Source organism: Microchirus variegatus (assembly GCF_963457635.1).
Source record: "Microchirus variegatus genome assembly, chromosome: 9".
Lineage (NCBI taxonomy): Eukaryota > Metazoa > Chordata > Actinopteri > Pleuronectiformes > Soleidae > Microchirus > Microchirus variegatus.
Window position 1 is genome coordinate 2,745,265 of NC_139810.1, and position 15,000 is coordinate 2,760,264.

General features: G+C 46.7%; 1 protein-coding gene across 1 annotated transcript in view; it reads left to right on the forward strand.

Moving 5' to 3' along the window:
- Positions 1–15,000, forward strand: part of plxna3 (plexin A3) — a gene marked incomplete at both ends in the record, with an annotated part of 28,823 nt that overhangs the window by 11,777 nt on the left and 2,046 nt on the right. The window contains 26 exons of the mRNA XM_083894541.1: positions 1,809–1,949; positions 2,766–2,866; positions 3,911–4,034; positions 4,116–4,278; positions 4,365–4,464; positions 5,212–5,326; positions 6,766–6,966; positions 7,935–8,031; positions 8,136–8,326; positions 9,096–9,244; positions 9,340–9,460; positions 9,543–9,679; positions 9,755–9,925; positions 10,022–10,115; positions 10,679–10,798; positions 10,882–11,001; positions 11,085–11,228; positions 12,184–12,418; positions 12,535–12,677; positions 12,783–12,938; positions 13,803–13,903; positions 14,017–14,083; positions 14,164–14,310; positions 14,414–14,573; positions 14,680–14,783; positions 14,873–14,969. Of these exons, the coding sequence (XP_083750667.1) occupies positions 1,809–1,949; positions 2,766–2,866; positions 3,911–4,034; positions 4,116–4,278; positions 4,365–4,464; positions 5,212–5,326; positions 6,766–6,966; positions 7,935–8,031; positions 8,136–8,326; positions 9,096–9,244; positions 9,340–9,460; positions 9,543–9,679; positions 9,755–9,925; positions 10,022–10,115; positions 10,679–10,798; positions 10,882–11,001; positions 11,085–11,228; positions 12,184–12,418; positions 12,535–12,677; positions 12,783–12,938; positions 13,803–13,903; positions 14,017–14,083; positions 14,164–14,310; positions 14,414–14,573; positions 14,680–14,783; positions 14,873–14,969 (3,499 nt within the window). The remainder of the gene's footprint in view (positions 1–1,808; positions 1,950–2,765; positions 2,867–3,910; positions 4,035–4,115; positions 4,279–4,364; positions 4,465–5,211; positions 5,327–6,765; positions 6,967–7,934; positions 8,032–8,135; positions 8,327–9,095; positions 9,245–9,339; positions 9,461–9,542; positions 9,680–9,754; positions 9,926–10,021; positions 10,116–10,678; positions 10,799–10,881; positions 11,002–11,084; positions 11,229–12,183; positions 12,419–12,534; positions 12,678–12,782; positions 12,939–13,802; positions 13,904–14,016; positions 14,084–14,163; positions 14,311–14,413; positions 14,574–14,679; positions 14,784–14,872; positions 14,970–15,000) is intronic.

A 15,000-nucleotide genomic window follows, 5' to 3' on the forward strand; every position in this document is an offset into this window, starting at 1 on the left:
GAAAATGTGACGAGAGAAGCAACAACAGCTGCAGGAACCTGAGAGTGTGTGTTTGTGTGTGTGTGTGTGTGTGTGTGTGTGTGTGTGTGTGTGTGTGGGTGTGTGACACAGAGAGAGAGGCCTGCATCCAGCTGCCTGTAATTCCAATGTCACATAATACCTAGAGAGTGTGTGTGTGTGTGTGTGTGTGTGTGTGTGTGTGTGTGTGTGTGTGTGTGTGTGTGTGTGTGTGTGTGTGTGTGTGTGTGTGAGTCTAATGAATCATTTCTCAGTGACATTAATCAACAGTTATTATAGGATTATTATAGGATGTCGACACACAGACGTAATTAGAAATGATCGTTTAGTTTTCTTCTTCTTCTTCTTCTTCCTGATATGAATCTTTGCTTTGTTTCATTTAAAATCTCATTGAAATTCAACTGGAAACTGACCTGGGGTCAAAGGTCACATGTCAAAGACAGAGGGAGTGTGTGTGTGTGTGTGTGGGGGGGCACACGGAACAAAGCACAGACAGTTGGGAAAACCAGCCAGGGGGGGGTCAGAGGTCAAAGGTCAGAGGTCACTTCCTCAACCACCAACCACACACGGCCTGTTGATGCGGAGCTGTGACGTCGTCAGACTGCGAGGTCTCACTCTGTCTGTTTTTCTGTGCACCGCCAACGTCTCCGAGTCAGAGAGAGAGAGATGAAGAAATGAATGAAGAATGAAACATGGAAATTAAATCTTTGAATAATAAAATCCAGATGAAAGTGAGGAAGAGGAAGAGGAGCTCACACACACACACACACACACAGCAGAGAGGGGGGAGGAGTTAAAGTAGGACACTGCAGCAGCAGAAAATCCAGCTCACTCTCACTCTTACTCACTCTCTCACTCCCTCTCTCTCTCTCTCTCTCACTCCCTCACTCAGTCCCTCTCTCTCTCTCTCTCTCTCACTCGCTCAGCAGAGGGGGGAGGAGTTAAAGTAGGACACTGCAGCAGCAGAAAATCCAGCTCACTCTCACTCTTACTCACTCTCTCTCTCTCTCTCACTCCCTCACTCAGTCCCTCTCTCTCTCTCTCTCTCTCACTCACTCAGCAGAGGGGGGAGGAGTTAAAGTAGGACACTGCAGCAGCAGAAAATCCAGCTCACTCTCACTCTTACTCACTCTCTCTCTCTCTCTCACTCCCTCACTCAGTCCCTCTCTCTCTCTCTCTCTCTCACTCACTCAGCAGAGGGGGGAGGAGTTAAAGTAGGACACTGCAGCAGCAGAAAAAACACTCAAAGCTGCAAAAACATGTTTACGCTGAGAAATACAAACGTTGTCGAGGCAGAATTTTGATAAATGTCAAACAGGTGAAGGAAAAACGTCTTTGTCTTTTCTTCTATGGTCTGTGTTTGTGACGGAAAACACCTTCATCATCCTCTTCTTCACGTTCTTCTTCACGTTCTTCTTGTTCGTTGTCTTCATCTTCTCCATTGTCTCCTTCGTTGTCGTCTTCGTCATCTTCATCTTCATCTTCTTCTTCTTCTTCTTCTTCTTCTTCCTCTTTGTCTTCTTCATCGTCTTCCTCGTCTTCTTCTTGTCTAAATGTCGGCCTCGGTGTGACAGCGCCCCCTGTGGTCAGACCAGCAGAACATGTTCTGAACCCAACGGGATGTCGGCCATTTTGAATTTTGTGCTCATATTTGGTGACGTGCTAGCATCACGATTTATCAATAACAACAACATGCTAACCAGTGTCATCTGTGTGTGTGTGTGTGTGTGTGTGTGTGTGTGTGTGTGTGTGTGTGTGTGTGTGTGTGTGTGTGTGTGTGTGTGTTTCAGATCCGTGTGGATGGGATCCCGCCCCCGACCCAGAATGCTTTGCTGTATGAGACGGTGACAGTGGTGGAGGGAAAACCCATCCTCAGAGACATGGTGTTCAGTCCTGATCATCAATACATCTACCTGCTGAGTGACAGACAGGTGAGACACACACACACACACACAGATACACACACACACACACACACACACACACACACACACACAGATTGAGACACGATCGCCTGAAGAACGATACACCGCAGCTGAACTGGGGGTGTGTCCTACAAGAAAGTGGGCGTGGCCTTTAAATCAATAATGAAACAATAGAAACTCATGAAACAAAGAAGGAATGAATGAATGAAACTGCAGAGTCAGCAGGTTTGTGAATGAAGTGTGGACTGATAATGAGGTCAGTGTGTGTGTGTGTGTGTGTGTGTGTGTGTGTGTGAAAGGGAGAGAGAGAGAGAAACAATAAGTGTATTCAAGTGTGAATGTCTGAATGAAACAGAGCATCCACTGTGTTCTCTCTCTCTCTCTCTCTCACACACACACACACACACGTGTTTGTGCTTCATTCATAGTGAGGACACACATAGACACGATACATTCTCTGGTCCATAACCTTTGACCTAAACCTAAAACCAGGTCTAAGTACTTGAAAAGCCCTTTAATGTGAGGACCAGACAAAATGTCCCCACAAGGTCAAAATGTCCTCGCTCTGTATGGAAGTACAAGAACACACACACACACACACACACACACACACACACACACACACACACACACACACACACACACACACACACACACACACACACACACACACACACTCACTCTAGACATTATAATGTTTCAATTCATTAATAATGAATTAACTTAAATGTTTATTAATGTACATTTATTTTCTGTGTGTGTGTGTGTGTGTGTGTGTGTGTGTGTGTGTGTGTGTGTGTGTGTGTGTGTGTGTTACTGCAGGTCACCAGACTTCCTGTAGAGACGTGTGATCAGTACAGCAGCTGCTCAGACTGTCTTGGATCTGGAGATCCTCACTGTGGATGGTGTGTCCTCTTCAACAAGTAAGACCTGCTGTGATGTCATCAGTGTGATGTCATCAGTGAGATGTCATCAGTGTGATGTCATCAGTGTGATGTCATCAGTGTGATGTCATCAGTGTGATGTCATCAGTGAGATGTCATCAGTGTGATGTCATCAGTGTGATGTCACCAGGTTGACGTAGCCAGGAGCCAGAACTCCACAAAGAGGTCACATGATGTCACAACAAAGGAGGGGGATGCTAACAGCAGCAACAGATGGAGTTTAGCCCAAAACAGCTAAATACTAGCCAGAGCTAAAGCTAAATGAAAAGAGCCAGAATATTGGCCCTAAATAGGTAAAGGTAAAAAAAGATAAGCTACATATTAGCCAGAAAATCTGTCAACACCTGAAGCCATACTACAGCTACAGTTAGCCACATGAGAGCTAAAGTAAGCAATACTACAGCTAAATCTAGCCATACTACAGCTAAATCTAGTCATACTACAGCTAAAGTTAGCAATATGACCGCTAAAGTTAGCCATACTACAGCTATAGTTAGCCACACAAACTAAAGTTAGCCATACTACAGCTGAAGTTAGCCATATGACCGCTAAAGTAAGCCATACTACAGCTGAAGTTAGCCATATGGCCGCTAAATTTAGCCATACTACAGCTACAGTTAGCCACATGACAGCTAAAGTTAGCCATACTACAGCTAAATTTAGCCATACTACAGCTGAAGTTAGCCATATGACTGCTAAAGTTAGCCATATGACAACAATAGTTAGCAGAAGAACTGCTAAAGTTAGCCATATGACAGCTATAGTTAGCCAAATGACAGCTAAAGTTAGCCAAAGTAAAACAATGGTTTTACTGTTAATAAATATAAAATATTGTTTGTGTCATAATTGTTTTATTGTTGTTTTAAAAAACTGTTTATAACACTTTTTAAAATAAGAAAATATTCGTTTTGTTTACCTTAAAATATAAAAAAGTACAAAATTAAACCAATGATTCAAAAAGATATGTTTTTATAACTGAATGAAGAAAATTAGCTTGTGTTGACCTTTGACCTCTCCCCACAGGTGTTCCACACAGGAAGCGTGTGAGAAGTGGGAGGAGCCTCAGCACTTTAACACTCAGCTGGACCAGTGTGTCGACATCACTGTTACCCCGAGCAACATGTCCGTCACATCACCACCCACACAGGTGTGAACACACACACACACACACACACACAGCTCTGAAGAAATATGAAATATGAGTGTTTGACCTTTGACCTCTGTGCAGTTGACCATACGGGTGCAGAATGTTCCTGCTCTGAGCGGCGGCGTCTCCTGTGTATTTGAGGACCTGAGTGAAAGCAGCGCCGAGGTGAAGGAGGACGGTCAGGTGGTGTGTGTGTCACCATCACTGAGAGAGCTGCCCACAAACACACACACACACTCCCCTGGTGAGACACACTCACACACACACGCAGAGACAGGTGTTGTCGTGCTGACAGCTGATTGGCTGAAGTGTGTGATGATGTCATTACAGGTGAGCAGCGTGTGGTTCAGCTCAGTCTTCGATCCACAGAAACAAATCAGAAATTCATCAGCACCAACTTCATCTACTACAACTGCTCTGTGCTCGACTCGTAAGTCTGGACACTCGTCCTCTCCTGTTGGGGTCAGGGGTCAGGGTTGTGTTTACAGATTTTTTTAACTTGAGTAAATCTGTGTGGTTACCATGGTTACAGGTCTGTATCTTTCAAACTGAATGATTTTAGAACCTTAACGTAAAGAAAAATAAATTAAAGTGTTTATGTCACTGCTGTAGAGTCATGTGACCTGTTTACATCTGATGTTAGCTGATGTTAGCAGCTGATATTAGCATCTGATGTTAGCTGATGTTAGTTGATGATAGCAGCTGATGTTAGCTGATGTTAGTTGATGTTGGCAGCTGATATTAGCATCTGATGTTAGCGGATGTTAGCTGTTGTTAGTTGATGATAGCACCTGATGTTAGCTGAAGTTAGTTGATGTTAGCAGCTGATGTTAGCTCATGTAAGTTGATGATAGCAGCTGATATTAGCATCTGATGTTAGCTGATGTTAGTTGATGATAGCAGCTGATATTAGCATCTGATGTTAGCTGATGTTATTTGATGATAGCAGCTGATGTTAGCTGTTGTTAGTTGATGTCAGCTGATGTTATCTGATGTGAGTTGATGTTAGCAGCTGATGATATTAGCATCTTTTGTTATCTGATGTTAGTTGATGATGTTAGCTGTTGTTAGTTGATGATAGCACCTGATGTTAGCATCTGATGTTAGTTGATGTTAGAAGCTGATGTTAGCAGATATTAGCACCCTCTCTCACTAGCTCGCTCTCTCTCTGTCTCAGGTGTACTTCCTGTGTGAGCAGTGTGTTTCCATGTCACTGGTGTAAATATCGTCACACCTGCACCAACAACCTGCAGGACTGTTCCTTTCAGGAGGGACGAGTGAGCAACATGGAGGTACACACACACACACACACACACAGTGTTTTTACTGTACCAAGGCTGAAGACGAGGCTGAAGCAGCGTCACAGCGTTACCATGACGATCATGTGCTCTGGCTCTGCTCATTATCCCATCAGTGGAGGCGAGCTTGGAGCCGTGTGTGTGTGTGTGTGTGTGTGTGTGTGTGTGTGTGTTGGTGTCTCGTCGTCATGATGACTCACTGATGGTTTCATTGGTTAATTGGTTAATGGGAGATGAAAAGCCACTTAATTGACACAAAAGCATCCGATCACAGTAATTAATGTTAATTTCCCGGCAGTTAGACTAATAGACGAGAGGAGGAGGGGGGGGGGGTGTGGTGACATAATTTCCTGTTTCTCCTTCAAATCAAAGGCCTCCTTCTTCACAATGTGAAGTATCAATTGTCCCACTGTCAGTGAACTCAGCACCACTGAGCCATCAGCTGGCTCTCCATTTAGGCCCCGCCTCCCCGCTCCACAGGCTCCTCCTCCTTCCATCCAACAGGTAAATCATTTCCAATCCCAGGATTCATAGCACCACACTGATGAAGATGATGCATGTGAAGATGAAGATGATGATACCGAAGATGGTGACGATGAAAGTGATGAAGATGATGATGATGAATATGAAGATGATGATGAATATGATGATGAAGATGAAGATCTGTCCCACGTCCAGTTGCAGCTATGTTGCTAGGCAACAGTGGGAAATCCCCTGTCGACCAGACCGTCTCTTTCCTCAGAGGGAGGCGGGGCTTAGCAGCAGCAGAGAGAGAACATGTCTCCACAGCAACAGCAGTGAAATGGCTGTGTGTGTGTGTGTGTGTGTCTGTGTGTGTGAACGTGGTGGAACTGCCCTTTAATTAAGATTAAACAGGAGGATTTTTAGAGTGGGAAAGTGATGGACGGTTCACACACACACACTCACACACACACACACACACACACACACACACACACACACACACACACACACACACACACACACACACACACACACACACACACACACACACAGTCATGGTGGTGTCCGCTGTGCTCTGATCCACTTCCTGTGGAGATAATGGTCTTCCTGTCACTCACACGGTAATTAATTACCGTGGGGACGCTCGTTAATAAAGGTTTCACCTCAGTGAGAGACCGTGTGTGTGTGTGTGTGTGTGTGTGTGTGTGTGGGGGGGGGGGGTGTGTGTGTGTGTGTGTTGCCAGCATCCCCAGGAAGCTCCACAGCCTGGATCTGTCACCAGCTGTCCATTACTGACACACACACACACACACAGAGAAGTATGTGTGTGTGTGTGTGTTTCGTCTCCACTATATTCATCCAGTTCAGACACATGAAATAAAAAGTATTTTATTTTGAAAAGTGCTGGTTGTGTTTCAGTGTAAATAAACTCCCTCTCTCCCCTCTCTCCCCCACCCCCCCCCCCACAGGGTTGTCCTCAGATCCTCCCGACCTCTGACATCCTGGTCCCGGCCGGGATGGTTCGTCCAATCACGTTGCGAGCTCGTAACCTGCCGCAGCCTCAGTCGGGTCAGAAGAACTACGAGTGTGTGTTTAACATCCAGGGCAAAGTTCAGAGGATTCCTGCCGTCCGCTTCAACTCGTCGTGCATTCAGTGTCAGAACACCTCGGTGAGACGCGCCGCGACTACCCAGCATGCACTGCTGCTGCTGCTCCCACTCCACACACACACACACACACACCTTTAAAATGCTCTTGATCTGATCTGATGACATCATCGTTCTGTGATGACGTCATTGTGATGTCACAGAGAAGAGTTACTGCCACCAAGTGGACTGGAGGAAAAGTCCAAGTCATCTGATGAGTCAGTGTGACATCTAGTGGTCACACTGGAGAACACACACACACAGACGCACACATCATGCAGACAGACACACACAAACATACACGCAAACACACTCACACACAGACCCAAACACACACATCACGCAGACAGACACAGACAGACACAAACACACACTCAGACACACACATCACGCAGATAGACACACAATCAGACGCACACAGGCACACACAGACAGACACACACAGACAGACAAACACACACACACAGACAGACACACACTCACACACATACAGACACACACAAACACACAGACAGACACACACACAGACAGACTCACACACAAACACAGACACACACAGACATACATAGACACACACAGACACACACACACAGACAGACACAAACACACACACACATACACAGACACACACGGACACACAAACACACACACAGATAGACACACACACAGACAGACACACAGATACACACACACAGACTCACACACAGACAGACACACGCACAAACAGACACACACAGACTCACACACACACACAACACACACACACACACAGATAAAATGCTCTGAATCCATTCTGTTTCTCTGACTGCTTTATATTGGTTACCATGGAGACCTGAAGCCACCATGACAACCTGCTGTGTGTGCAGCAACAACCAAGAGATCTGTTCTGCAGAACCTCAAGGGTGACAATATTCATAACTGTGTGTGTGTGTGTGTGTGTGTGTGTGTGTGTGTGTGTGTGTGTGTGTGTGTGTGTGTGTGTGTGTCTGCAGTACTGGTATGAGGGTGATGAAGTGGGTGACCTCCCTGTGGACTTTTCCATCGTCTGGGACGGAGACTTCTTCATCGACAAACCTGCATCCATGAAAGGTAACACAGGCTCCGCCCACAAGACAATGATTGGTTGACTCACTGAAGCTGACGGTGTCACTGAGTGTGTGTGTGTGTGTGTGTGTGTGTGTGCGTGTGCTCAGCGTTGCTGTACAAGTGTGAGGCTCAGCGCTCCAGCTGTGGTCAGTGTCTCAAAGCGGCCGTTGCGTTCGAGTGCGGCTGGTGCACGGAAACCAGGAAGTGTCTCCTGCAGCAGCATTGCCCCGCCCCCGAAGACAACTGGATGTACCACGGTCGACACAACCTGCGCTGTAGCCACCCACGCATCACCAAGGTGAGAACGCCGTGGTCACGTGACCTCTGACTCACTTCCTGTTTCCTGACTTAAAGTGTGGGCGGAGCCATCTTTTCAGTATCATGACTGTCATTGGTCCAGTTATATTCACTGCTACACAGACCACAGCCAACTGTCAGTCACACATGACACTCGCTCCTCCCTCCTCACACTTGCTCCTCCCCCCCGACACTTGCTCCTCCCTCTCCTCCCTCCTGACACTTGCTCCTCCCTCCTGACTCTCGCTCCTCCGTCCTGACACTTGTTCCTCCTTCCTGACACTTGCTCCTCCCTCCTCACCCTTGCTCCTCCCTCCTAGAAGAGTGTAGGAGGGAGGCGCTGAGCCTGAGCCTCCCTCCTAACTCTCGCTCCTCCCTCCTGACTTCTGCTCCTCCTCCCTCCTCCTTCCTGACACTTGCTCCTCCCCTCTGACACTTGCTCCTCCTTCCTGACACTTGCTCCTCCCTCCTCACACTTGCTCCTCCCCTCTGGCACTTGCTCCTCCCTCTCCTCCATCCTGACACTTGCTCCTCCCCTCTGACACTTGCCCCTCCCTCCTCCCTCCTGACACTTGCTCCTCCCCCTGACACTTGCTCCTCCCTCCTCACACTTGCTCCTCCCCCCTCACACTTGCTCCTCCCTCCTGACACTCGCTCCTCACACTTGCTCCTCCCTCCTGACACTTGCTCCTCCCCCCTGATACTTGCTCCTCCCTTTCCTCCCTCCTGACACTTGCTCCTCCCCCCTGACACTTGCTCCTCCCCCTCAGATCGACCCGCTGACAGGACCTCGTGAGGGCGGTACCCGGGTCACCATCGAGGGAGAGAACCTGGGTCTGCAGGTGAAGGAGATCGCTCACGTCCAGGTGGCCGGCGTCCGCTGTAACCCCGTCCCCTCACAGTACATCAGCGCTGAGAGGTCAGTGAGTGTGTTAGCATGTTAGCATGTTAGCCAGCATGTTGTGAGCGCTGTCCTCTGACCGTGTGTGTGTGTGTGTGTGTGTGTGTGTGCAGGATTGTGTGCGACATGGCCGAAGCGCTCCTCCCTCACTCCCCTGGTGGCCCCGTGGAGCTCTGCATCGGCGTCTGCAGCGCCGAGTATCGGACCCTGTCCACGCAGACGTACTCTTTCGTGGTTAGTGCTAGCGTTTGTCTTGTGGCATGTGGGAGAGCGCGGTTCGTCGGCCGATCGCGTGACGACTCTTTCTTGGTTCCAGAGCCCCGTCTTCAGCCGCGTTTGGCCTGAGAAGGGTCCCGTCTCCGGGGGAACCAGGTTAAAGGTGACGGGCCGATACCTGGACGCCGGCAGCAGCGTCAGCGTCTTCATCGACAAGGAGGAGTGTTTGTTCGTCAAGTGAGTGGATCCTCCACGCTCTCAAATGACATATTTGCGTATCACAGTAAAACACCCTCGCCCCTCCTCTTTCAGACGGACCAATCGGGAAATAATCTGCATAACGCCCGCCTCCCTGTCAGGCTCTGGCCCCGCCCCCATCCGTCTGATGATTGACAGAGCGGAGGTGACGAGTTTAGAGACCAGATATATTTACACTGAAGACCCGACGATCAGCGGCATCGAACCCAACTGGACCATCCTGAAGTAAATCCTGAGCCGTCAATCAATCATGAATAACCTGTCATCAATAACTCAATCAATAATCTGTGTGTGTGTGTGTGTGTGTGTGTGTGTGTGTAGTGGCAGTACAGTGATTACAGTAACAGGAACAAACCTGCAGACGATTCAAGAACCCAAAGTCCGAGCAAAGTACGGAGGAGTGGAAACGAGCAATGTAAGCATGAGATGAATACATGAAACATGAAACATGAACACATGAAACATGAACACATGAAACACATGAATACATGAAACCGTAACACATGAACACATGAAACAGTAACACATGAAACATGAACCCATGAAACCGGAACACATGAAACATGAACCCATGAATACATGAACACATGAACACATGAACACATGAAACAGTAACACATGAATACATGAAACATGAACCCATGAAACCGTAACACATGAATACATGAAATATGAATACATGAAACATGAACACATGAAATATGAATACATGAACACATGAAACAGTAACACATGAATACATAAACACATGAAACATGAACCCATGAAACCGTAACACATGAACATATGAACACTTGAATACATGAAATATGAGTACATGAAGCTTGAACACATGAACACATTACATGTGTGTTGGTGTTATAATTACATAATAATTACACTAATGACTTCCAGTGATTTGGGGGCGGGTCTCTGTGGAGGGGGCGGGGTCATTAGTTGCTGAGTGGAGCTTTAATCTCAGTCTTCTTCTCTGCTCAGTTGTGCTCCATCGTCAATGACAGCACCATGACCTGTTTGGCTCCTGGACTGGTTTACAGTAAACCCCACCCACCAGAGGGGGCGCTGCGCCCCGATGAGTTTGGCTTCATCTTTGACCAGGTCAGTGCTCGGTAAAGTAGTCAGATTACTCTGGAGGAAGTCAAGCATGAAAAATGACCCGTTTCCTTCCTGTTCCTGTCCAGGTGTCGTCACTGCTCGTCCTAAACTCCACCCCCTTCATGCACTACCCCAACCCGACCTTTGACGCCCTGGGAAACTCTGGAATCCTGGAGGTCAAACCGGGGTCACCCATCATCCTGAAGGTGAGAGTGAAAACAGGAAGTGACGAAGAAGAAATGAGGTGAGGAGGAGGTGTGGTCTAACGGTGTGTGTGTGTGTGTGTCAGGGTAAGAACCTGGTCCCGCCCACTCCCGGTAACAACCGTCTGAACTACACAGTTCTGATTGGAGAGTCTCCGTGTCAGCTGACCGTGTCAGAGAACCAGCTGCTCTGTGATTCGCCGGATTTAACTGGAGAGCAGCGTGTCATGGTGAGTGCCTAAGCCCCGCCTCTTTCATAAAAAAACACCAGAGCAAGAGTTCGATGAATGAACGAACAAAGAAGAGAGAAAGTTTGTTTACATTTTGATTTACAGGTCATCTCGTCCTGATTCTCACACCGCATTCACACACACATTCACACACACATTCACACACATTCACACACACATTCACACACACATTCACATACATTCACACACACCGCATTCACACACATTCACACACATTCACACACACATTCACACAGCATTCACACACATTCACACACACCGCATTCACACACATTCACACACATTCACATACATTCACACACCCATTCACACAGCATTCATACACAATCACACACATTCACATTCATTCACACACACATTCACATTGCATTCATACACAATCACTCACATGCACACACATTCACACCTATTCACACACATTCACACACATTGACATGCATTCACATACCTTCACACAGCATTCATACACATTCACACACATTCACACGCATGCACATACATTCACACACATTCACATGCATTCACATACATTCACACATATTCACACCTATTCACACACATTCACACACATTCACATACATTCACACACATTCACACCCATTCACACACATTTCACACATTCACACACATTCACACCCATTCACACACATTTCACACATTCACACACATTCCACACATTCCACATATTCACATACATTCACACGCATATACACACACATTCACACAGCATTCCACACATTCACACAGCATTCCACACATTCACATACATTCACACATATTCATTCACATTCACACACACATTCATACACATTCACACGCACATTCACACACATTCACACACAGTTTATTGTTGTTTCTGGTTGTTTCTTTGGTTCTTGTTACTTGTCTCTCATGTTGCCGTGACAACGCTCTCTCCCTCTCTCCCTCTCTGTAGATCCTGGTGGGCGGTCTGGAATATTCTCCGGGAACGCTGCACATCTACTCGGACAGCGCGCTGACTCTTCCCGCCATCATCGGCATCGGAGCGGGCGGCGGCGTCCTGCTCATCGCCATCATCGCCGTGTTGATCGCCTACAAGAGGAAGACGCGCGACGCAGACCGCACCCTGAAGCGTCTGCAGCTGCAGATGGACAACCTGGAGAGCCGGGTGGCGCTAGAGTGCAAGGAGGGTACGGATCCACTGTTGTTATTCACACTGATCGATGCACTTGGAAACATCTGTGAGTTAACGTACAAGCTAACGTACAAGCTAACGTACAAGCTAACGTACATTTGTGTGACTCAGCGTTTGCTGAGCTTCAGACCGACATCCAGGAACTGACCAACGACATGGACGGAGTCAAGATTCCCTTCCTGGAGTATCGGACCTACACCATGAGAGTCATGTTCCCGGGTATCGAGGAGCACCCGGTGCTGAAGGAGCTGGACGTAGGTTTAACTCGCGCACACACACACACACACACACACACACACACACACACACACACACACAGAGAGAGGTCAGAGGTCAACAGTGAACTGTGTGTGTTTCAGTCTCCAGCTAACGTGGAGAAGGCGCTGCGTCTCTTCAGTCAACTGCTCAACAACAAGATGTTCCTGCTCACCTTCATCCACACTCTGGAAGGTCAAAGGTCGTTCTCCATGAGAGACAGAGGGAACGTGGCGTCGCTGCTGATGGCCGCTCTGCAGGTGCCTGAACTCTGACCTTTCACATCTGTTCAGAAACGGTTTAAATGACTTCATTTGATATGTTAGCAACACACCTGTTAACCGCTAATATCCATGGATTAAAGTTAATTAACTGTTAGTTATTTTCATAATAACTGTAATAACTGGTTAATGTTAGATACATTTAAAAAAAAATGTTAATAGATGGGTTAGTTGTCTTTAAGTGTTTATAGATGCTTAATAATATGTTAATAACTGCTAATAATGGATAATAACGGTTGGTTCATAATGGTTCAGTTATTTCAGTTATCTGTTACTAACCGTTGATAACTGTTAAGTTATATGTTAATAACTGTTAATAAAGGTTAAGTTATCTGTTAATAATGATTAAGTTATATGTTAATGACTGTTAATAACTGTTAATAACTGTTATAAAAAAGTTATATTAACAGTTATCAGTTAATAACTGTTATTAATGTTAAGTTATCTGTTATAAACTGTTAATAACAGATAATAAGTTAATATTAACAGTTATCGGTTAATAACTGTTATTAACGTTAGGTTATCTGTTAGTAACGGTTGTTATCTGTTAATAAAGGTATATGTTAATAACTGTTTATAACTGTTATAAACTGTTAATAACAGTTAATAAGTTAATATTAACAGTTATCAGTTAATAACTGTTAATAACGTTAGGTTATCTGTTAATAATTCTTAATAATGTTAGGTTATCTGTTCATAACTGCTAATAACAGTTGTTAGCTGTTAATAAAGTTATATGTTAATAACTGTTAATAACTGTTAATAACAGAGAATAAGGGTTATTTACGGTTAAGTGATCTGTGTTAACCGGTGTTCACTAATGACACGCGGTGTTGCGTTCAGGGTCGTATGGAATACGCCACAGTGGTGCTGAAACAGCTGCTCGCTGACCTGATCGAGAAGAACCTGGAGAACAGGAACCATCCCAAACTGCTGCTGAGGAGGTCGGTAGCCCCGCCCCCCTCATTTATGACATCATCGTCCACAGTCTCCATATAACGTATGTGTAATATTAAGTAAGATGGTGCTGACCTGACCTTTGACCTCTGACGTGCAGGACAGAGTCGGTCGCTGAGAAGATGTTGACAAACTGGTTCACTTTCCTGCTGCATCGTTTCCTCAAGGTAAGCTTTCCTTTCCTTCTGTCCTTAAAACGGATGGAGGCCCGGTTACTGATGTGTGTGTGTGTGTGTGTGTGTGTCAGGAGTGTGCTGGCGAGCCTCTCTTCATGCTCTACTGCGCCATCAAGCAGCAGATGGAGAAAGGACCGATCGACGCCATCACAGGAGAAGCTCGTTATTCGCTGAGTGAAGACAAACTGATCCGACAACAGATCGACTACAAACAGCTGGTAACACACACACACACACGCACACACACACACAGTACTGAATACCGTTGCTGCGTAATCGCCGCGTAACGATGAGTGACAGACGTTGCTCCGCCCCCCTCAGACGCTGATGTGCATCCCTCCGGAGGGCGAGGCGGGGACGGAGGTTCCGGTGAAGGTTCTGAACTGTGACACGGTGACGCAGGTCAAAGACAAACTCCTGGACGCCGTTTACAAAGGAATCCCCTTCTCACAGAGACCACAGGCCGACGACATGGACCTGGGTAACCACGCCCACTACGCACACACACACACACACACACACGTACCTACATTTTAAAGAGATGTCATCTTCATCATCTGTGTGTGTGTGTGTGTGTGTGTTGTCAGAATGGCGTCAGGGTCGACTGACCCGGATCATCCTGCAGGACGAAGACGTGACCACAAAGATCGAGAGTGACTGGAAGAGACTGAACACACTGGCTCACTATCAGGTACACACACACACACACACACACATATATGCGCACACACACACACACACACACATACAGCTGATTGAGGTGTTGCTCTTCGTTGCTAGGTAACAGACGGCTCTTTGGTGGCGTTGGTCCAGAAGCAGGTTTCTGCGTACAACATCGCAAACTCCTTCACCTTCACCAGATCCCTGAGCAGATATGGTACCGCGCGCACACACACACACACACACAC